Source organism: Coffea arabica, chromosome 8e (assembly GCF_036785885.1).
Source record: "Coffea arabica cultivar ET-39 chromosome 8e, Coffea Arabica ET-39 HiFi, whole genome shotgun sequence".
Lineage (NCBI taxonomy): Eukaryota > Viridiplantae > Streptophyta > Magnoliopsida > Gentianales > Rubiaceae > Coffea > Coffea arabica.
This window is the reverse complement of record NC_092324.1, coordinates 306554-330721: the sequence shown is the minus strand read 5'-3', so window position 1 is coordinate 330721 and position 24168 is coordinate 306554. Positions and strand designations below refer to the sequence as shown.

The 24168-nt window shown below is 35.0% G+C and overlaps 2 protein-coding genes across 3 annotated transcripts; both read left to right on the top strand.

The window, feature by feature from the left end:
- The first annotated feature begins 904 nt into the window (after nt 1-904).
- LOC113703741 (uncharacterized) lies at nt 905-3687 on the top strand. Its single transcript, XM_027225217.1, has 4 exons — nt 905-2202; nt 2376-3027; nt 3128-3298; nt 3412-3687. The coding sequence occupies exons 1-4, from the start codon at nt 905-907 to the stop codon at nt 3685-3687; spliced, it is 2397 nt and encodes a 798-aa protein (XP_027081018.1).
- Nucleotides 3688-14463: 10776 nt separating this feature from the next.
- LOC113702973 (topless-related protein 1) lies at nt 14464-23206 on the top strand. 2 transcript variants are annotated; one of them, XM_072060577.1, is made up of 27 exons: nt 14464-14569; nt 15199-15261; nt 15474-15580; nt 15705-15884; nt 15975-16088; nt 16174-16332; nt 16548-16656; nt 16753-16867; nt 16952-17019; nt 17198-17348; nt 17510-17619; nt 17715-17784; nt 17878-17954; nt 18028-18123; nt 18209-18304; nt 18419-18546; nt 18618-18852; nt 18969-19133; nt 19207-19269; nt 19428-19556; nt 20399-20506; nt 20705-20884; nt 21168-21296; nt 21377-21472; nt 21969-22157; nt 22254-22420; nt 22899-23206. In XM_072060577.1, exons 3-27 carry the CDS (start codon nt 15504-15506, stop codon nt 23029-23031), a joined length of 3144 nt encoding a protein of 1047 aa, XP_071916678.1. In that variant the 5' UTR covers nt 14464-14569; nt 15199-15261; nt 15474-15503; the 3' UTR covers nt 23032-23206. The 2 variants fall into 2 exon arrangements, with proteins under 2 accessions (XP_071916678.1, XP_027079969.1); XM_027224168.2 differs by lacking the exon at nt 14464-14569 and having other exon boundaries at nt 14590-15261.
- Nucleotides 23207-24168: the final 962 nt, after the last annotated feature.

Sequence of the window (24168 nt, the reverse complement as noted above, 5' to 3'; positions counted from 1 at the left end):
GGTATCAGTCAGGTCAGTCAAATGGTGGGTCGGTGTCAGGACATGAATTAGTTGTAATAAATGTTCAAATTGGGTATAATTCAATTGAGGCCAAAACGATGTCGTTTTGGGATATTGCATTAGTAGTTAGTTAAGTCGATTAATTAACCAATTGCAGGTTGTTAGGATTGGTTATAAAGTGGGGCCCACCCATGTGAAGAAAACAGAATTCCAGTAATAACATTTCATCTTCATTTTCTCCCTCTCAAATTCTCTCCTTTTCCTCTCTCTTACCTCTGATCCTCTACTTCTTCATCTCTTCTCCTCTCATTCCCAAATTTCATCTCAGTCAGTACTCAGACTTCAGCAATTGAACTTGAGTTCATGACAAATTGGTACCAGAGCTAGAAGATCCTAGGAACATTTACTATTAGCAATGGCAGAAGGCACTAGATTCCGGACATTGGAGGAGCAAGTAAGGAAACAAGAAATCAAGCTGCAAGAATTGATAGAATCTCTCCATGCATCACAGTCTGAGCAGCAACAGATCAAGAATGATTTGAAATTGGAAATAGAAGAAAAAAGCAAACGAATGGAAGGCTTGCTAACAGGAATGGAGCAGAAATTGAGCAACCTTCTATTAAGAATGCCTCCTGTGAAAGAGAAAACAACCAAAGGAGATAGCAGGGTGTTGATAGATCAGACACCACTTTTACCAACTCCACCAGCTCATCACTGATTACCAGTGGAAGGAGAAGCTCAAAAACTCCTTAAGAAGGATTGGAGTAAGTTTCAGATTCCAAATCCTCCTAAGATTGATTTACAATTGTTTTCTAGAGAAAATCCTAGAGATTGGTTGCGAAAATGTAATAAATACTTCTTGAACTATCAAGTTCCAGATGAACATAAAATTGAAATAATTGAAATGTATCTGGAAGGCAAAGCTGGCAAATGGTTTCAAGGTGTAAAAATTGAGAAACCTAGGTTGAATTGGGAGGAGTTTGGGGAACTGTTATGTAGGAGGTTTAATGATAGAACTTGCAAGGATATAGTGGAAGAATTCAACAAACTGCAGCAAGTAGGCAGTATTGATGATTACCAAGAGAGATTTGAGGAATTGAAGCCTCTGATGATGATAAAAAATCGAAATCTATATGAGAACTATTTCATTTCTAGTTTCATAAGTGGACTTAAGAAAGAAATTAAGCCTGTGGTCAGGTTGCTAAAGCCTGCTACATTGTCTGAAGCCTTTGAATTGTCTCAATGGCAAGAGCAATCCATAAGGATCCAGAACAAGAGCTCTAAGGAACACACCGAGTCATTGGGAGAAAACAGATTTGGTATAACAAGGAGTACTACCACCTCTATTGGAACAAATTCATACAAGGTCCCTGCCAATAACACTTTTAAGCATCCTAAGCTCAGGAACTCACCAGGGGACACAAGAGAGCCTAAAAAGATTTCTTTGCAAGAAATGCAGTATAGGAGGAATAATGGATTGTGTTTCAAATGCGGGGAGAAATATGGAATAGGACACCAGTGTAAAGTAGGGTACTCAAATTGCATGACATTGGAAGAGAAAGATAATGCTGCATTTGAGGATGCATTTGGAGAACAAGATGAACAGACTGGGAATCCTGGGCAGGCCATGGATATGTCACTGCATGCCTTATCTGAGGCTTTAAAGAGGAAAACTATTACACTTACAGGTACTCTAGATGGGGAGAAAGTGCTAATATTGGTAGACACTGAAAGCTCAGACAGCTACATCAGCAGTGAGCTAGTAATTGGGATGGACATAAGCTACCAGTGGGTGGATCAACCTTTCTCTGTTATCATGGGGAATGAAACCTGTGTCACCAACAATGCTATATGCAATAGTGTGCACTGGAGGATTAACCAACACAACTTTAGATATAACCTCAAGGTCATGGAACTTGGAGGTTGGGACATAATCTTGGGAGTAGATTGGATGACACATTTCAGTCCCATCACATTTGATTTTCAACAACTCAAAATATCATTGCACTATGAAGGAGATGAAATCCACCTACACGGCCAAGCAGACAACTGTGATATGGATTTGATCAGAGGCAAGAACTTGAGGACATTTATAGAATACACGAGGCAGATGTGCATGGCTATGAGCTCTCAACAGGATCAAGAAGGGAAGTTAAAACCTACACCACAGGAAGTGGAGGCACTGCTACAAGAAAAAAGGATGTATTCCAGACTCCTAACTCATTACCTCCAAGTAGAAGTGTAAACCATGAGATACCTCTTAAACCAGAGGCTTAACCATTCAAGCTTAAGCCTTACAGGTACCCTCATTGCCACAAGGAGGAAATAGAGAGACAGGTTGCTAAAATGATGTAGAAGGGTATTGTTAAGCACAGTAACAGCCTCTTTGCTTCCCCTGTGTTGCTTGTCAAGAAGAAGGAAGTCACCTGGAGGTTTTGTGTGGATTACAGAAAGTTGAATGAAATCACTGTTAAGGACAAATTTCCTATACCTAATGTAGGTGAACTGTTGGATGAGTTATCAAGATCTGTGTTTAAAACCAAGCTAGATTTGACTGCAGGGTATCATCAAATCAGAATGAAATCACAGGACACCTTTAAAATAACATTTCAGACTCATTGTGTCCGTTTTGAATTCTTGGTGATGCCCTTTGGGCTCACAAATGCCCCTGCAACATTTCAATCATTGATGAACCAGGTGTTCCAACCTTACCTGAGGAAGTTTGTTCTAGTTTTCTTTGATGACATTCTGATATATAGCCATACACTGGAAGATCATGTTCAACATCTAAAAACTGTATTGGAACTGTTGAGGGATCATCAACTATATGTGAAGAGGTCTAAATATGCATTTGCTCAGAAGCAAGTTGATTACCTGGGACACACTATTACTGATAAGAGGGTCAGTATGGATGACTCTAAGGCCCATAGTATCTTACAATGGCCAGTCCCAAAATCTGTCAAGAAATTGAGCGAATTTTTGGGACTCACTGGTTACTATAGAAGGTTCATAAAGCAGTATGGACTTGTATGCAAACCACTAACTGAACTATTCAGAAAGGACAGCTTTAAGTGAAACATGCAGGCACAAACTGCATTTGATCTTTTAAAGAAATTCATGTGCTCAGCTCCTGTTCTTAAGCTGTCAGAAGAAGGCCTTTGTGATAGAGACAGATGTCAGTGGGGGAGGCATTGGGGTAGTCTTAATGCAGGAAGGACACCCTATAGCCTTTCTGAGCAAGGCACTGTCAGCAAAGAACCTAGGCCTATCAGTTTATGAAAAGGAGTTGCTTGCTCTGGTAATGGGGTCACCAAATAAAAACACTACTTAGTTGGTAATCACTTCATTATGAAAACTGACCACCAATCATTGAAGTATCTGCTAGATCAAAAGTTGAACACTGCTCTTCAGCACAAATGGATGACCAAGCTGATGGGGTTGGACTATGAGATACAGTACAAGAAAGAGACTGAGAATCAAGTGGCAGATGCATTGTCAAGAAGACTTGAGGGTGACCCCACCCTTCCACTTCATTCCTGCCTAGCCATCACTGCTGTTAGACCTAGATGGATTGAAGAACTACAGAAAAGCTATGAAACTGATACACTTTGCCAAGATATAATAGCTCAGTTGTCACTGAATCCTAAGTCTCATTCTGATTATACTTGGGTAGATGGAGTACTCTGACACCAAGGGAAGATCTATGTGGGAAATGCTAATAACATTAGGAATCAGGTCATTTAGGTCCTATATCCTTCAGCAATAGAAGGGCACTCTGGACAGAGGAATTGTTGGCAAAAGGTTAAGAGCCTGTTCTACTGGCCAGGTATGAAACAGGAGGTGGTGTCATTCATACAGAACTGTGACATATGTCAGAGGAATAAATCTGAGAATGTTCCCTACCCTGGACTGTTACAACCAATCACCATTCACAGGGTTATTGAGAAATTGAGAAATTGCCAATCACCAAGCTTGATCTCACATAACTATGAATTTTATTGAAAAATTGCCCAAATCACAGGATTATGATACCATATTGGTAGTCATTGACAGGTTCACTAAGTTTGGCCATTTTATTATGCTTACTCATCCTTTCACAGCCAAGACAGTACCTCAAGCCTTCTTGGACAACATATACATAATGCATGGATTGCCAGAATCTATCATTACTAATAGAGATAGGATTTTTACTAATGGATTCTGGAGGGAGTTGTTCAAGGTGATTGGAACAGAACTACATTATTCCTCTTCCTACCACCCCCAATCTAATGGACAGAGTGAACGACTCAGCCAGTATGTGGAAAATTATCTAAGGTGCATGACTAGAGAAATGCCTTCTCAGTGGAGCAAATGGCTAGCAATGGCTGAGTGGTGGTACAACTCTACCTATCACTCCAGTTTTAATATGACTCCCTTTGAGGCATTGTTTGGATACAAACCAGTACCCCTATCCCTAGGACCCTATTTAGAATCAGTGGTGCTTGCAGCAGCTAACATGATTCAAGGGAGGAACAGGATTACCAATTGTATAAGGGACAACTTAGTCAATGATCAACAAAGGATGAAGTATTTTGCTGATCAGCATAGAACTGAAAGGGAATTTACTGTGAGAGATTGGGTGTTTTTTAAGCTACAGCCATACAGACAACAAACTTTTGCAATCAGGAAGTGCCTCAAGTTGTCTGCCAAGTATTTTGGTCCATTCCAAGTAGAAGAGAAGATTGGCTCAGTAGCTTATAAGCTAAGGCTACTCGCAGGTACCAAATTACATCATGTGTTTCATGTGTCATTGCTCAAGAAGAAGTTGAGGCCATTTCAGAATAGCTCAACCAAGTTGCCAGAATTAGACACTCAGGACCAATGTCCTCTGCAACCAGAAATCATCTTGAAGAGGATGGTCATTATGCGAGAAGGGCAAACTGTTGTACAATTTTTGATCAAATGGCACCAACTGGACTATGAAGAAGCATCATGGGAGGACAAATCCTTTATTGAACATCAGTTTCCCACGTTCCAGACTTGAGGACAAGTTTGTCTTAAGAGAAGGGAATTGTCAGGACATGAATTAGTTGTAGTAAATGTTCAAATTGGGTATAATTCAATTGAGGCCAAAACGATGTCGTTTTGGGATATTGCATTAGTAGTTAGTTAAGTCGGTTAATTAGCCAATTGCAGGTTGTTAGGATTGGTTATAAAGTGAGGCCCACCTATGTGAAGAAAACAGAATTCCAGTAATAACATTTCATCTTCATTTTCTCCCTCTCAAATTCTCTCCCTTTCCCCCCTCTTACCTCTGATCCTCTACTTCTTCATCTCTTCTCCTCTCATCCCCAAATTTCATCTCAGTCAGTACTCAGACTTCAGCAATTGAACTTGAGTTCATGACAGCGGGGCGATACCTGATCCGCGTCCACCCCTAACCACAATTTTACAACATTACTTACCGTGTGCATGCGCACGTTTATACTTATTCCTCTTCTTGTATTTCCACTGAGCTACCCCACTTGAGGATTAAATACTATACACTAATCCCTCTTGAATTGTATTACTAATTGTACTTGACCACTTCAACTTATTAAAGAGGCACTTTACCCCCACTTAATATTTTAAGGTAGAACTGCCCTCGATTTTTTTTTTTTTGCTGTTTATTCATTTCTTTTTTTTCTTTTCTACAACTTCCTTTTCCTCTTTTTCACTTTTCTCATGTCATTCTGCATTTACTTTCCTATTAATATTACTAGTTTTGTGCTTATTATGAAATTGTGGTTTTCTTTTACTTATAATTTCATCCTTGTTTTAGTTTATTTATTTATTTACACTATTAGGAAATCCATGATAAATTATATAGTATGAAAAAATACTATATATCTGTCATAATCAAAGGATATATAGTTAGCAATTTAACTATTTAAACATATGTTAGCAAACTAAAAATTTTGAATTACTTAATCTTTAAGAATGTATACCAAGCAAACAAAGTAACTGGTATTGTATTTATTTTTTTATTATGTATAGTTGATTACACATTGTGTTATTGCGATCTACTTTTGTCTTGTTAAAATTTTCTTATGAGCAAAGGAGGAGTGGGATTTAAGAAATGGGGAGGAGAAGGGAGAAATGGACCTTATTACGATCTGTTTACTTGTTATTTCTGCTATTAATATTGAATTAATTCTAAACACTAGATGTATTTATTTAAATACTATATGAAATGTTCTATGCGCATAACTAATGTATACTATATTACTATGTTATAGCATAGATTTTGTGGTCATTATTACGTTCTGATAATAAAAAGTTAAAAAGATACAAGTAAACAAATAATAAGTATAAGATGATACAAATATTATAATTAGAGATTCTAGATACAAATCTCCCTTTCTCCCTCCACTTCTTAAAATCACACATCTTTCGTGCTAAAAAAAAAAAGATAGAAAGTGTTGTATGGATAGTAATAGTAAAGAAAAAAAAAGTATTTTGTGACTTTAGAGAAAGGATGAAAAATAAAAAATAAAAAGAAATGGGATAAAGAGACAAGGAAAAAATACAAAAAAAAATAGCATTGAAGAATACTTTTATCCTAAAACATCAATTGAGGGATAAAGTGGTTATTTAATAAGTTTAGAGGGGTAAATAACAACTGGGGGCAAAATTCAAAGAGGCTTAATGCATTCAACCTTTTAAGTGATAGTTGAAAACAACTGGTGTGCTCCACGAGGAAGGTACTAGTCTAAAACATAAAACATTTAATTAGTATTTACAACTCAACCAACTTTTTATTGATATTTACAACTCAACCTTTTAATTGACATTCCTTAGTTTTCGGATGGTTTGAAATACTGTAAGATAAACGTGGAGGTATTGATGAAGAAGAAAAAAAAAAAAGCAACCGTATTAATCGTGGGATATCAATTTTTTTAAATGAATTGTGAATGTTATGATTTTAATAGTAAGGATAAAAATGATAATTCAAAAAATAACATTATTTATAACATTAAATGATACCCACGCTTTTTTTTAAAAAAAAAAAGGCAAAGACAGGTGGAAAAGACACATAATTTACATGCATATTCAAGGAAAAATGGATAAATAAAAAAGAGATACATAGAAATTATTGGTAGTTACGATTTTGAAAGTGGTAGTTTTCGATAAGTATGCATGGGTTGTGGTAGTTTAATTCATTCATTGCGCAGGTGGCAAAATAGCCTAAGAAAATCATTCAACGTCTCTCACATTTTGTAAAATGATTTTTTATTCCTTACTTTTAAAAGTGTAATTTTACATTCTTTATAAATTTACGTGGATCAAATTTAGTTTATACCTAGGTTTTCGACTAGTTTTTTGCTGAAATCCATAACATGTCTTGCAGGTGATCATTTTATAGAGGCAAATTTATCAAATCATATTTCATATAATCTGATTTATAGTCTCTCACATTTCACAAAATGATTTTTTCATCACTTGTTGATCATGTGTATGAATAGTTTTTCCTTGTTTTTAAAAACTCATGTATATTTATATTTAATTTCACCAGAATAGTACAATTAGCATGTAATATATCTCTTCATCTGAATAAACTAGTTGTAGTTGTACGTAAAATCAAATAGAGACATATTACATACTATTCGTACTGTTCAGGCGAAATCAAATAAACATTTATATAGGTTTAAAAAAAAGGTATTCATACATATGATCAATAATGGATGAAAAAATTCATTTTGTGAAATATAAATGATGAAAAATTCATTTTGTAAAGTGTGAGAGAATATGAATCGGATTATATGAAATATAATTTGATAATTTTTCCCTTTAAAACTGATCACGTGCAAGGCACATCGTGGATTTCGACAAAAAATTCATCGAAAACTTTGATAGGGATCAAATTTAATCAATGTGAATTTGTAATGGATGTAAAATTGCACTTTTAAAAGTGAGACGAAAAAATCATACTGCAAAGTGTGAAAAACATTTTGAATGATTTTCCTCCTAACTTAACCAGTAACCATAAAGCAACAAAAATTTTTTTTTATTATTTTTAACTTCATGCTCGTGCTTTATATACAAAGAGAAATCAATTGACTTTTCTTCTTACGTGTCATAGGTTGTTTTCACAAGTGGTATAATAAATTGACAAAAAAGTGTTATGATTGATTCATTCTAATTGAATAATTTTTATTTCTTAATTAACTGATAAAGAAATCATAATTATAGTTCATTGATCGCTCACTAGTCACATCATAAAGATACAATCCTAACTATAGATTACAACTCAAGGATTCAGACTCTGGTACTTGCAATTAAGTCTCTAACGAGTGTAATAATATACCTATTGGCTTAGAGGTGAGCTCCTCTCCCTTTAACTTCCCATTGATCCAATTGGACCCTCTCTAGTATAAGTTAGCTTAGGAGTAATTTAGATTTTGCCAGATGACCAAAAAAAAAAAAAAGAAAATTTACATTTTTAACATAAACAATTTTGTTGGATGGTATAAACGGATGTATAATAAATTACTGTAGTAAACAAAGTCTTCTTTTATTCATGCACGGGTTTAGATCTAGTAACTGATCACCATTTAATTTTGGGATAACGTTTAAATAACATTTTTGCAGTTTGAGTGTAAACATTTTATGTGCAACAATGTACACAATTCTGGACAATTAAAGCTTGCAAGGATTAATGGATTTTGATCCATGACATTAAAGTACGTTTTCTTTGGTTCTAGTACTATACATTGTAGATATAGCAATAGATCTTTGTATAAATGAAATACAAATGCTATTATTTTTAAGATGGTACAGAAACTAATCAGGTGCTTATGAAATCCTTAAATCCAGCAATCAAAGCCTCCTCTTCTCCTTTCTCCTTGCACATCCACGTTTTGGCAAATGCCTTGAAGTTGTGTTCCCTGTATATCTGGACTCTTAAGTCTTACTTTGAAAGTCGAGATTTACGGTGAAAAGAAGCGAAGCTTAAATTTTTTATTTATTTTTTATCTTTTTTGGGAGTTTTGATTAAGACTATCAACCAACATGTCGTGTCATGTCATATTTGTACTCGTGTTAATGAGTCCAAATTCATGTGTGACACATTTGGCTTTTGTGTCGTGTTCGTAGTATAACTTATTCATTGGCATATCGTGTCGTGTCGTATTTTAACCCAATTGATCTATGAGTAAATCTTTATATACACTGACAGTGGATACACTATCACCGTTCGATTCATGACATGTGTGCAAAAAATAAATTTCAAATTCAAATTTTACATAGTTGTCATTCATCCAACGCTGATAGTGTATACACTGTCAGTGTAGGAAAGATTAATTCTTGATCTATTTAACTTTTTATATGAAAATTATAGATAAAATATCGTCAAAAAATAAAACATGGTTCTCTTTCAAGAAATTATGCGGTGTTCTCTTAATCTCTTTTGATTATAACTTTTCATTGAATTTTACTGATATAAGTTTTGAATGTATTATTATCTCATTAACAATATCCAAAAAAAAGTCTATTTTGTTTTTTTCACAAAAAAAGAAAAACTTTAGAAAGAAAAAGATAGCAAAAACAATGCAATAGAAGAGTAATATAAACAAGAAAATTCAAAAAAAAATTTGACAAATACAATAGAAAATTTGTGGTGTAGTGTTAAAGTTTACCTATAAAAGATATTTAATCACAAAGAAAAGAGGAAAATATAAGCAATATTTGATCCAAATGCAAGTATTGATCTATTTGAGCAATGAAGAATGAAGGCCGAAAGTGAAAAATTAAAATCATAGAGGCTATCTATGTTCATCAATTTGAGAAAATAAGAATAATGAACGAATGAGGTGAAAAATTAAAATTATAAAAGTTGCATATGTGAATTTGTAGAGTCTGAATTTACTTGTTGTTTATTTATTTGTATAAGAAGTTAATTATATTATTTTAGTTCTTACACTTTAAAATTTAACATAAAATAATTTATTTTTGGTGTAATATTAGGAAGGAAGCAAATAGCATTTCTTCAAAATTATTAACATGTGAAAAATAGGTTAATCGTGTCAACCCACGGGTTGATCCATTACAACCTATTCTGATTACTGTGTCGTGTTTGTGTCGATCCATTCTTGGCATAAATTATTTCGTATCGTACCGTGTTTCATTTAGATTTTTTCAATGTTGTGTAATTTGTGTTTACGTGTCATTTTAGGAATTGCGACTACTAGTTTTAAGTAGGAAGAAAATAAAATAAAATGGAAGATAGACCAGTTACAAAAATTTTCTCTTCAAAATTGAAGAAAATGGAAGGAAACTTCAACTAAGCTTTATGAACTTTCTTAAAATGCCAACTTTACCTATGAAATATTAAATAATAACATCATAATTAGCAATGAGTTAGAAAATTCCTTTTTACCCCCTAATTTCCCAATCAACATCATTTCTAGGGATGGCAATGGGGGCGGGTGCCCGCGGAGGGCCCTCGGGGGCGGGGGTTGGGGCGGGGGCGGGGGGGAATTTTTCCCCCCAGTTTAGAAACGGGGCGGGGGGCGGGGGAGTATACCCCCGCCCCATCCCCCGCCCCGCCACCCGCAAAAAATATATATATATAATTATATATAATATGTAATTTAATTAGTTATAAACTTATGATAATGATAGTATTAGTTAGATGTATTATATAATGTATATTAGTATATGTAATATAATTGATATTATCAATTATACGAATAATTAGACATTTCTACTAATAGAATTTATTAATTAGTTATACTAAATTTACTAATACATTTATACTTAAATTTCTAATTACACTTAATAAAATAACACTTTTTTCTAAAAAAAAAAAGCACAAACACAATAATGAATTAGTGATTGTATTTGTACCAAAAGTGAAAACTTAACTATTTTAGTTGTATTTATTTCATCATGTTGGATTGTATTCAAATAATTTTTGTTTGATTGTATTTATGAGTTTCAATTGTAAAATTAAAATGAATAATAATTTGATGATGTGTTGATATTTTAGTACTTGATTATTTATTAAAATTTAACTATAATAAAATTTTATTAACCCCGCGGGTGCCCCCGTGGGGAAGCGGGGCGGGGCGGGGGCGGGGCTGGGGCAGGGCGGGGGGAGTGGGAGGCAGGGGACGGGGCGGGGGCGGGGGGAGTTTGTAGGCAGCGGGGCGGGGATGGGGGAGGGGTCCCCCGCCCCAATCCCGCCCCGTTGCCATCCCTAATCATTTCTTTTATTTCATAGCCTATCCTTTCTTTTATTTCTCTTCCCTCCTAAACTCTCAAACTAGGCCTAAGTGGATGTTTGATATTCCATTCTATTGGTTCTGTGAAGGTCTAAGCCCAACATTCAAGAATTTCTGAAAGATATCAATGGGCTTTCATGGAAGTCAACTTTTTGGAAAAGTCATCTTGTTTTATTCGAAAAGTTTTATTAGGGTCTAGACCAACTACGGCCTTGTTTGGCAAGCAAGTTTTAGCCAAATTTGTCTACTATAAGTTTTTTAATAACTTTAGTTACAGTAATCTTAAAAAAAATTTCAAAATTTTTAAACTATACACTTTAAAATATCCAAAAATTGACACACTTTAAAAATTTTTCTACAACTTCTACAATAAGTTACAGTAAAGTTTTAGACAAACATCTAAAAAACTTATTTGCCAAACAGGGTCTACTATGCAAATCTAGTGGTTAGTCTTTGGCCAATGAAATAATATTGTCAATTGAACAAATAATGGCCACAATCTTATTTAGATTGTAATTTAATGTCAAATTAGTGGGTTCAACAATTTTATTTGGAGCCCCCGGGGCTTGGTCTGGTGGCATGGGCTGCTGAAGATGGGGTGTTGTCCCTGATTCGAGTCTCGCTGCCAGCAAATTGCGAGGGACAGGGGATTGGTCTGCGGGGTCCATTCCCTGCGGGAAACCCTAAAAAAAAAACAATTTTATTTGGATTATATTTATTGGTCGAAGACCAACTACTGAACTTGTCAAATAGTTGATTTGGATTGTGATAAAATTCTAGTTTACGCGATGAATTTTCTCTGGGTTGGTACTTGGGAGGAACTAGTGGACTTTAGGACCTTTTAGAATTTTCTTTCTTTTTCTTTTTTAAGAATGTTGTTTTCTACATACATTTAATTTCATCCTTAGATCAAATAACACCAAGACATTCTTACTCTTTGGTTTACTCCTTGGTAAGTACAAAAAGGATAAAACAGTCATCTATATCAAATTGACAATTCATTAAATTTTCAAAATAATATAGATGAAAATCTGTACGTGCATTATTCATGTTTCCTAACATATTTTACTCCTTGGATATATAAAGTAAAAGAATTAATTGTTTTTTATTTCAGTTACTAGTACTTATTTAATTATCTTGAACTTGTTGTCGGCATTATTAATCTTTGGTTTGATATCGACTCAATAATTGAAAAATAATTTTAATACGATATCCACTTATAACAAGTTGATTATCATGTTATCATATAACAAAAAATAAAAGTTCAAAATGAATTGATTGCCACCAATCTTGACATTTGTGTATCACAAATTGAATTTATTGCTTTTGCTCATAGTCCATCGGAAATGTACCATGTTTCGAAATACTTTTAATTCGATATTCAGATAGATCTAGTAACTAAATCATATATGTATAACTAGCAGGAGTTGGCTGTGCATACAATCTGATACAAAAATTTAAATCATTGAATGGTTCAATAGTATTTTACTAACAAAATACACAAGTTAGCAATTAATAAACATCCTCAAAAATTAACACATTTTTGTTTGGACAGCAGATCATTTGGTCAAATATATTTGCTGACATCATCATTACAATTTTCAATACAGCTTTTTATCTTCCCAATTACCTTTTTATCTCACATACATCACATCACAAAAAGTGCTACAGTACTTATTTCAAATAATATTTCAAATAATACCCTTGTGTAGGTGGGTAATTGTACCCCCTTAACTTTGTAAAATTGAAAGAACAGTCTTGAAACTTTTACACATTTTTATGTTTTGATTATAATTGCGCCTCTTCAATTTTAGAAAATATCTTTTTCCCTTTATATTGCCCCCTATGTTATAAGAAATTTCCATTCTTTTTATATTACCTCCTTAAATAATCATTTTTTTTTTTGGACATCTCTCCTACCATACGAATTTTTCAAAAGCTATTAAAGAGTAGCCTGGTTCCTTTCGAAATGCAGAAAACTCATAATATAAAATTTATTTTTAATCAAAATTTTCTTTACATAATAACATCATTTTAGGTGTATAATGATGCCCCTGCTAAATATAGATCCTGATTCCGCTACTACACATATTCTTATCCCACCCAATTCATTGATAATCCTGATAGGTATGTAACACTCAACCTCATCCTTAGAACCTTATTGTATTTGTAAAATCTCATATTGTAAGCACACAACGTTATGTCGTTATGTAAGAAATTATAGTCGTGTACATAATAACCATGTTTTCTGTTTGGATTGTAAATTATTTGAGATATTTTTACTGTAGCATTTTTTGTGATGTGATGTATGTAAGATAAAAAGATAATTGGGAAGGTAAAAAGGTATATTGAAAATTGTAATGATGATGTAAGCAAATATATTTGGCCAAATAAATTGCTGTCCAAACAAACCTAGGCCTACACCATATAAATAGCTCATAGTTGATGTCATTTCATATAAATTTTTCCCTACAAAAGTCAACGTTCAAACTTATAAATGTAAAAATTCACTCCTTATGTTTATACTGATCCTTGTGATGCTTCCACTCTCATTAAAAAATATCAAATTTTGTATTTTATTTTCACTAAAAACTGAAATAATTTCAAAAATCTATACAAAATAAATAATATTGGATTTTGAATATTCAACATTATATTTATACTTAAATCTGTTACGCTCGCACATTTATCTGAAGTAATGATTTATAAATTTATTACTCGCATAATATATATTAGTATCAAATACTTCTCAATTAATTGTTTATTCTTGAGGAAAGAAATAATAAACAATAAAGAAAAATGTTATTCATTTTGAATTATAATGTTAGGATAATTATTAATTTATTTTTTGGGTTTTTGGGCTTAACTCACAAAATAAATAGAGTTTTTGGGCTTTTGAAGTTTCAGGCTCAAGTTTAAATCAAAAGACTTAAATTTGAAATTTGTCTCAAACGAAATTGAACGTAAGAGTTTTCGCTGAAATTGGCCTTAAAATTTAAAAATTCAGTAAAAATACTGCTAATAATCTTCTCGTCGGAATCAGCAACGCATTAAATTTATACCACTGTCAACCAAAAGGTGAATGCACTTATTTAATTGGACAAACTCACCGACATCAAGGAGAATGAGAGTGGTCAACGCGTGGCCTTAAAAGATCTACGTGGCATGATAAGGCCTCGCACTTATACACTAAAAAAACACCTGATAAGTCAAAGGAAGATATGCCTGTCTATCCTCGGACAAGTCGCTTTCATTTCATGCCTCTGTCGATTTTACACTACAGCGAATGCTCTCACAAGTGACGAGTAGAAGTCCAGAATGTACATGTACAATTCACATTTTTATTTTCTTTTTTATACCAAGTTATATGGTAATTTTGTGGAGTTCATTTTCTTGGATCGAGGATGGGGTCCTTCTCAATTATCGAGTTTTCTTTGCGCATTCATCACCTGAGTTTTTTTAAAGTGCCTTTTGCTGCTACTTTACCTTTCATTGCAACGGACATCCTAATTCGGGGCTAATCGAGAAATTTTGATACCAAATTAGACAAATTTTTCTGGCTTTGATCAATAATCTTTTTCCATTGACACCAAATCTTTCGTTGATTCTTTAATATTAGTCTCATTAATATGTATTCCACCACCACTGCATTGATTTCAGTTGCTAGAATTCAATTTCTTTTTCCATTTTCGCTTTCCGGAATTTTGAGAATCCAAGGTGGTTACTTGTTTATTGTAGCAGTATACGGGTTTCTGTATTTAATGCCTGATTTTGTAATCTACTGAACTTTTAGACCTTTTCTTTGTTGGATTGCATTGATTTATTTTTGCTCCTTTTTGTCCCATTTTACTAATTTCTTCAAATGCTGTACGCAAACTCAATGCATAAGTTCCTCTGCGTCAATGCTTTTCCATTGATAGTATTGAAGTAGATGTGAAGTTCGGTTTGTACATAGGACCGCTCTGGATTGGAGGAAGGCGGCCAATTCTTCTTTGCCTTTTGATATCTCTCCAACAAAGTAATTCCCCTTATGATTCTTAACAATTTTGGTAGAAGTTTAGCAATCCTAATCTCCATTTGTATGATTGCTCCATTTCTGTGAATTCCTTCTTTTGTTCATTACTTCTGGTGAGTGTGTCCACTTTTGCATTTGCTTACCTACATCTACAGCTTTTTTACAGAGCCTGCTGTCTGTTTGTGTGTGTGTGAATTTTTTTTTTTAACTGCAAGGTTTTGAAGGAGAATTCAGGGAAGTTGGCAATGTCCCTCAGTAAAGACCTTCTCTTTTTGATCCGACAGTTTTGTCATGAAGAAAAACTCCAGAAAACTGCTCACATGTGAGTTTTCTGGAGTTTCAATTTTAGCATCGAATCTCAGTTTCTAAATTACATTACGATTACGGAATTCAACTATTCAATTTCTGTTCAAGTTCTTTATTTTGTAAATATATACATTGAATAGGCTGGAGCAGGAGACTGGTTTTTTCTTTGATATGAATTATCTAGAAGAGCTGGTGATAAATGGTAAATGGGATGAAGCAGAGACATATATATCAGGTTTCACTGCAGTCGAAGATAACCAGTATTCAGTAAAGATGTATTTTGAAATTAGAAAGCAGAAGTTCTTTGAGGCGCTGGATAAGTATGGTCATCATTTCTGAAATTTTGTCTAAACTGTTTATGCAGAGTATAATTGATGTCATTGGTACAAATACATGTATTGGCTTTACAGGGATGACGTAGCCCTGGCTGTAGACATCCTCTTGAAAGATCTGAAAATCTTCGCCCCATCAAATGCAGAGTTGTACAAGGAAATGACTTTGCTGCTGACGATGGATGACTTCAGGTTTGGACTTGATTTTGATGGTATTCTGACTTGTGCCTGTGGTAAAATATCTGTGATAAGCACTAACCACCTCTGAAAACACCAGGAACCATCACTCCCTTTCCTCATATGGGGATGCCATCTCTGCTAGAAGGCAAATAATGGATGAAATTAGACTTCTTGTTGAAGCAAATCCCCATTTTCACAGAAAGCTAGAGAGTCCCCAAATTGAGAATTCAAGACTTCGCCGCCTAATCAACCAGAGGTGATCACCTTCTTGTTCGGTGTTCCTTTGATACTTGGCTGTTGCATTTGTGGTTTTGCTTTCTATGCCCTTCTTTTGTGTTAGCAGTTATTTACCGTGTCCAGTTTTCGAAAAGCACATCTGAATTGATTCTGTTTTCAGTATTTTGAAATATCTATTCAATTCTTTTATGTGCTTTGATTTATTGAATGATGCAATTTCATTTAAACATACAGCTTGAACTGGCAGCATATACAATGTACGTATCCTCAGTCAGAACCTCAAATTCAAACCCTCTTTTTTGACCATAAGTGTTCTGGTGAACCCAAGGGGCAAAACCCATTGGTAACTCTCCATTTGAAGACTGAAATTGCATTCATCATATTCTGTGGTCACTTCTTGTAAGCTTCATGTGTTATGGTCTGTTTTTTCCCCTTTCAGCCCTCTCAAGCGCTGTCAGCATCACTAACAACATTATCTGGAAAGTCCATTGTTTGCCCATCTGAATCTAGAATATATGTGGGAACTCACAGCCTTGGACATCATACAAACCCAGGTATGCTTTACGTTCATTGTCTCAGTTTAATTGGTTCCAGATACTTAGACAATTTTCTGCTTGACAATTGTTATCTTCTCTCAGTGACAATGGAAGGTGTTAAAGGTTCTGGTAATGCATCCCAAATAAGTCGCAGCACGTTGCTACATAAGGTGATTAATTTTTTTAGAGTATTCTGGCTATCATTGTCATCAATAAATATTGCTGGACACCTCCTTCCATCAAACTTTCGAGAACTTGGAATATGATATACTTTCTTTGCCATCTTTGCTATCATTATACATTTAGTCATCACGATTTTTTTCCTTTTTTGTATTTGCGCTAATACAGATGGTGCCACAGAGAAGTATTCCCATGCAAAGGCAACATTTAAAATTTAGGCTTCCTGCTGACTTCCCCAATACTGTTGAGCGTTGCATGGACATGAATTCCTCCCCAAGCAGCATGGACTTTCATCCTGCTAAAGATTCTACTCTATTAGGTTCATTCGTACATATAAACTTTTAGCATGGACTTTCATCCTGCTAAAGATTCTACTCTATTAGGTTCATTCGTACATATAAACTTTTATTATTGAAAGTGTTTTCTCTGCTCTGATGCATCTGTTCCACCAGAACTTATATGTACTGCTTTGTTTCCCAGTTGGAAATTGTATTGGGGATGTGGAAGTGTGGGATATCTCTTCTGAAGTAAAGTTGTTTGGAAATGCGTTTATGATTTGGAACAGAGAGGCCATCTCAATGTTGTTACTGGTAAAATGACCCTAAGATCATTATTTGCACATATTATCATTCATTTTGGTGTGAGCTTAAGATTCTGATCCGGAATCTTGTTCTTTCATCACTAGAATGATCTAGATAAAGATCCACATATGTCAGTTAATCGTGTATTATGGAGCCCAGATGGATCAGTCTTTGGTAAGTGGACAGGATAGGAACTAATTTCTATATCTGCCCATTTTGAGTCCAGTGTTCTATTGAATTCCTGAATTTGAATGACTCCATAAACAGGTGTTGCGTACTCCAAAAACATCGTGCAGTTGTATTCCTATCATGTTAATGCTAATTACGCTGAGAAACAACTGGAGGTAGATGTCTCTTATATATTCAGCTAAAAGCTTTAATGTAATTTGGCTTCTGATAATGACTTTGACTTGCCAGATTGATGCTCATGTGGGTGCTGTAAATGATCTCGCATTCTCTTTGCCTCATCATCAACTTCTTGTCATAACCTGTGGGGATGACATGTCCATTCGGGTAGATATACTCTCCATAAGTAGTTAATTGTTAAAATTGTACCATGCATGATTTATAACAAATTGGTTATGATTGTTAATTCAAGGTATGGGATACTAAGAGTGGATCCAAACACTATACATTTGAAGGCCATAGTGCTCCGGTTTACTCAATATGCCCCCATGTCAAAGAGGATATCCATGTATGGGGTTCCACCTTATAATGTCAAGACTCGCTTTATTTCTCCCTTTGTTATCAAATTTTACTTATCTTTTCTGTTGATTTAGTTAATTTTGTGTTGCTTAACATGCAACAGCTCCTACTTTCCACATCAACAAATGGTGAGATTAAAGCATGGTTATTTGAAAATATGGGAGCAAGAGTAGCATATGATGCACCTGGTAATTCTTGCATGAGAATGGCTTATGGTGCTGATGGTAAAAGGTAACCTCCTTGAACCATACACTGTTTTTAGTCAAATTGTTCACCTGACTGTATTTTTGAAACCGTCTCAGGCTCTTTTCATGTGGGACAAATAAGGATGGAGAATCATTCATGGTAGAATGGAACGAGACTGAAGGTTATATAACTAGGTTCTACCATGGACTCAGCAAACCTTCGGCCGGTGTAGTCCAATTCAGCACAAGCAGAAACCAGTTTTTGGTGGCAGGTGATGAACACCTAATCAAAGTTTGGGACATGGACAATGCTCAAGTTTTAAACGTTGTCGATGCAGATGGAGGGTTACCAGTATGAGCTTTATTCATGTTTGGAGTCTTATGTAGTTAATTGTGTTTTTATTTTTCAGATATCATTGATATGTAGGAGCTTTGATTTACTTTTCTGGCTGCTTCTCTATTTTTAAGGAAACCCCTTATGTTTGCTTCAACAAGCAAGGCAGTCTCCTGGCCACTTTTGCTGACGAAAATAAGATCAAAATCTTGGCAAATGATGTTGGCTGTCAATTGCTCCAGAAATCAAAGTTTAAATCTTTTGATTCTACTGGGTATCTATCTGAATCATTGCAAAAGGTCAGAAATTAAAATTTGTTTCTACATTTTGCAAGAAAAGTACATTCTGCTTATTGGTTGTAATACTGTGCAGCTCGGCATTGGGCCCAGTCCAACTTCTCCAGGAGTTACAGTTCAGGATAAAAGCGTCCCAATGGTGTGTACGCCTGTGAATGTTTCTTTAAATGTTCATTCTGCATCAAGTCTTCTGATGAAGGAAACTCAAATTTATCTTTCTTTTGCGAAGCACCTAGCATATGATAGAATTAAGTACTCCACCCAAGCTGATAACAAGAGTTGAATGATTTGCAACAGGAAGCAAAAATGAAACCTCAAGTACCTTTGGAGCTGAGTAAGGCCCTGAACAGTCAAAAATGTTCAAAAATTCTTCAAGTTTCATTCTGCAAATCCTTGAGGCTTCCTTCTGAAGTCAAGACAAACAAGGTATGTTTATGTCATGTACTAGTCTTCCTTGAAGAATTGTCTAGAATAAGAAATAGCATGAACAGCCTCACCATCATGATTTGATATAAGATTGATTGGTTTTCTTTAATTTCTAAATAACTCTTTCTTTAGGCTTCTACTTCTGGTTCTGTCTTTGCTTCTGAATCTTCCTGTCTCAAATTTTACAAACTTCATGACAGGATTGGCATGGTTTCCATGTTGACAATTGGTTAACATTCTCAGGTTCAAGAGTGCCATACTGGGCAATGCCTTCTGTAATCATTATGACATGGCAAAATCAGAAAGAAGTTTTGCGAGTGTCATTCAAAATCAATACTTATTCCAGAATATGCATTACTCCGCTCCGCTCCACCCTTAGTGCTAACTGAAACGGTGCATCCAATGTCCCATAAAATTTGTAGTTTTAGAAGTTCGTGCATCAAAAAAAATCTTGCCTTCCTTGATTACTTTTATTCCACAGATAATTGAAAGGTCAAAATTTTGTACAATCTTAAATTTGTTCTTTTCCAATTCAGACTTTGAATTGTGCTCTGGCAGATTCACTACATGGAGCTATGATGAGATATAACTGAATTGAGTCAATTTCAACTGCAAAACATGCAGCACTGCTGCATTGTGGCTCCCGTATGATTTGACAATGTGTAAAAATGGGAATTATTATCTACACAAATATTATGTGTATTTGGTTTTATTCACCACAGTATTTTCCCTTGGTATAATTCCTTTAAATTTAGGATTTTTGCATTTCCTGTTTTCCTTTTTCTTCTTGAAGAGTCGAAGCCCCAAAAGTTAACGATTAGCTTCCCATACAACACTTGCAGATATGCAGGTTAGCATATACAAATGCATGTAATGGAATATTGGCTTTAGCAGCAGATGGCATTCATCTTCTCTGGAGATGGTTGGAAAATGAATTTAACTTCTTCCAGGTAGGTAATTAGATGCGTAATGGCTTCTTTATATTCAGCATCTCTATCTGATTCTTACTTAACTCCACAAGAAATTATAATTGCTTGCTTTGAGGTCATGATACTACCCTTGCTTACCCTTAAGACAGTGAGGAATAAAATTTGCCAAAGATCAACTGTTACATGTTCTTTTATTAAGAAATGTGTTCATTGCTTCAGGCAACCACAAATCATGCCCCTCAATCATTGCAACCAAGGAAAGCATTCCTAATGATCAATGACCTTGCTGACAATAACTTTGAATCGATATCACCCTGCTTTGCATTATCCAAGAATGACTCTTATCTCCTATCAGCATCAGGAAAAATGGTGTCTTTGTTCAACACAATGACATTTAAGGTAACCATTGAACTTAGCTGCTTTAGGAAATGCTCAAGATTTTTGTAGTTTAAACTCTAGACTAATTACTAATAACTCGAGAAAATATGAGAGCTTCTTTATCAATAATCTAGGGTCTAAATGGCAGCTATAAATAAATTTGAATGATGCCACATTCTTGATTGTTTGCAGAAATAAATCCTTGGAGGAATTCCAGTATACTTTTGGCTATTGGCTATTGGCTATTGCACCATTTCTAATGATTACAACATCTTAGTCTGAATTTTTCTAAATATAATTGCAGAGAATGAGAAGTTGCCTGCGGTCTCCACCTGCGGCTTCCTGTATGGCTTTCTATCCGCCAGATAACAACATAGCAGCTATTGGCATGGATGATTCAACCATAGTGATCTACAATTTGCGTCGGAATGAGGTATATCATTCAGTTCATCCATGGGAAGATTTTTCAACTGAAAATTAGTATATGTGGTCAAATTGTTTTTCCCTTTGCAGGCCATAAACAAGCTTAATGGACACTCTAAAAGGATTACTGGGTTAGCCTTCTCCACTACATTGAAAGTACTGGTCTCTTCTGGAGTAGATACCCAGGTCAGTTTGACATAACTGAGATGTCACCCCACATCCTGTGAAATATTTATGTGATAGATCTCTTTAATAGCCAATTTATACAAATTATCCACTCCTTTAAGCTCAAGATTTTCCTATTAATCCATCTGGATTTTATTCTCTTAAGCCAGCAACCCTCTATTGAGATGCACAAGCATCTAAGAAGTGTTCAATGTAATTAGCTCAAATAATGCTGCTCTCATACATGATCACTTGAAAGAACAGAGCAAAGAGACTTCCTTGCTTCTGAAAATAAATCTGGTATCTTCCAGGGTATCTGGTGTCAGAATTACAATTGAGTCAAGAATCAAAAGGTAGGATAGGCTGGCATGAGGATAATAAACTGAGTACCTTAGTCTGCTCACTTCTTTAAAGCTGTAATCTACCTCTCATTGATGATAATTTCCCGAAGCAATTGTTCTGCAAAGTTCCTTTACACATCAACTCATATTTGCGTATCCTTACCTTGTTCTTCCAGATCATTGTATGGGATTTTAATACATGGGAGAAAAAACAAAGCACATCACTGCAGATTTCTAATGGGTGGTCGCCATCAAAAACTTCAGAGACTGCTGTCCAATTTCACCAGGATCAAAAACACTTTCTTGCTGTCCATGAGACACAACTTGCAATCTACGAAACAACAAGTCTGCGACGTGTGAACCAGGCATTTCACCCTCCCCCTGCCAAGTGGAAAAATTAAATACTAATGATTCTTTTCTTGTTTTAACTTGTTAATATGATTTCTCATTATATGCTACAGTGGATGATTGGTGATTTTTGTGCACGGATTTCATATGCAACACTGTCATGTGATGACCAGCTTGTATATGTGGTCATGAGAGATGGAATTGTTATGATACTGGCAGCTTCCGACCTCAGTCCAAGATTTGAGCTTGATCCCTCTGTTTACCTTCCACCTACGCTCAGGTACCTATAGCTGAATTGAACAACTAACTAGATCACAGCTTTCTCATTGAGATTACTTTGACTGCATTACTTCTTTTGCTCATTGCTCAAATCTCAAGTATTCACTGCTTTAAGTTTGTCAGAGTTTACAGGTTAAGCTAACTTTGCCATCTATCAATTTTCATTGCTTTAATGAATACTAATTCAATTCATCGCTAGCACCAGTTACCATGTGAATGCTCAAGAAAGCTGCAATAGTGCATGGTGTAATTAGATATCCAAGACATGGCTGCATCTATCACTTTAATCATCCTAGGAATCCTGTAAACCGAGTTTTCATGATTCCTTTACGTAGTTTGCATATATTTTGTATTCATCAAATGACATGAATATGACAATGCATTTAAATTCCTGTGCATGTGGTGCTAAAAGTCTCCACCTTCAAGTCTCAATATTGTACAACAACTTAATACTTCTCCAATCTAATTTGTGGATGCAGTTGTTGTGTGCATCCAACTGTTGTTGCCGCTCATCCACAAAAGCCAAACCAATTTGCACTGGGACTAACAGATGGTGGAGTTGTCGTCATTGACCCTCCTGAACCTAAAAGGACATGGACTTCATTCAGTTGACAATGTATCTGCAAATTAGTAATAGAATGATCATAGGTTGGATCCAGTGGATACTTTTAAACGATGTTTTTTTTCAGAAGTTTTGATGTTTGCGGGAACTCCAATTATGTAGCTCAATATTAAGTGATAGTAGATACCTATTTGGCTGAATAATATTTGTTCGTTTTGTTTGTTATCCGACGGGTAGAATGAGCAGCTTGTTTCACCATCTTGTTGTTAGTCTTGGGTCCTGTTTGATAACTCGATTCAACACTTAAACTTAATGAATTCAGATCTTAACATGTTTATATATATTTGATAACAAAAAATTGAACATATAAATTAATTAAGTGGTATTGAATTTTCTAGACAAAACTTGTTCTAAAAATAAATAATGAGTTATTCACTTATCAATTAATGTGATACGCACTTAAATATATCTGATATATTACTTACCAATTCAATAACTTAATAGAATCAAACTTCAAATTTAAGTTTTCGGATTCCAATTTTATCAAATGCACTAGTTATGTTATTTAAGAAAGTTCTGCATCCCTCAACAATAAACGGATTTGGGGCAGGGACGGTCATCAGTATGACCGTCCCTGCACGGTTAAGGGCCAAGATTTGGCCTCAAAATTTTGTGCGGCTGAGATTACACCATGTAACTCGATTTCCGCGCCAAGTATGGGCCCACCACTATCTGTTCTGAAAATACATCATGTGAAAAAAAAGTTACATCGTGTTTAATCAATGTTACGCACAGTGTAAAATGAGGACAACCGGCACAAACGGTTGCACCTGCAACCGTTTGTGTCCCGTATCCTAAATAAACAATTTCTCTCGCAGACTTGAACCTTTTCTGTAACCATCGAGGAATATGTGGATGCTGATAGATGATGAACGCTTGTTTGCACGTTTAACTCTATGTAAGCTAGTTGCATCCATCTCCCTTACAATCATGCCTGATAGTTGTTACGTCTTCTTTGTGAAGCAAAGCCAACAAGCGGTCAATTCAATCAAATTCCTTTTTTCTTTATTGAGTGGAATGAAGAGAGCAAACGAATTTGACCAGGACCTGGAATTGGAGCCCAGAATGATTGAGGGCCTTAATTTTATACCACAGTAAATAAGTAATCTGTGTCTTATCCCACACCA

Bases quoted from the DNA above. Each gene is read 5' to 3' on its own strand.
- LOC113703741 (XM_027225217.1), top strand. From the start codon at position 905: ATGTATCTGGAAGGCAAAGCTGGCAAATGGTTTCAAGGTGTAAAAATT. The intron at 2,203-2,375 runs GTATTCCAGACT...TGTTAAGCACAG, and splicing joins CTGCTACAAGAAAAAAGGAT to TAACAGCCTCTTTGCTTCCC. The intron at 3,299-3,411 runs GTAATGGGGTCA...ACTGCTCTTCAG, and splicing joins AAAAGGAGTTGCTTGCTCTG to CACAAATGGATGACCAAGCT.
- LOC113702973 (XM_072060577.1), top strand. From the start codon at position 15,504: ATGTCCCTCAGTAAAGACCTTCTCTTTTTGATCCGACAGTTTTGTCAT. The intron at 16,333-16,547 runs GTGATCACCTTC...TTAAACATACAG, and splicing joins CGCCGCCTAATCAACCAGAG to CTTGAACTGGCAGCATATAC. The intron at 20,885-21,167 runs GTAACCATTGAA...ATATAATTGCAG, and splicing joins TCAACACAATGACATTTAAG to AGAATGAGAAGTTGCCTGCG.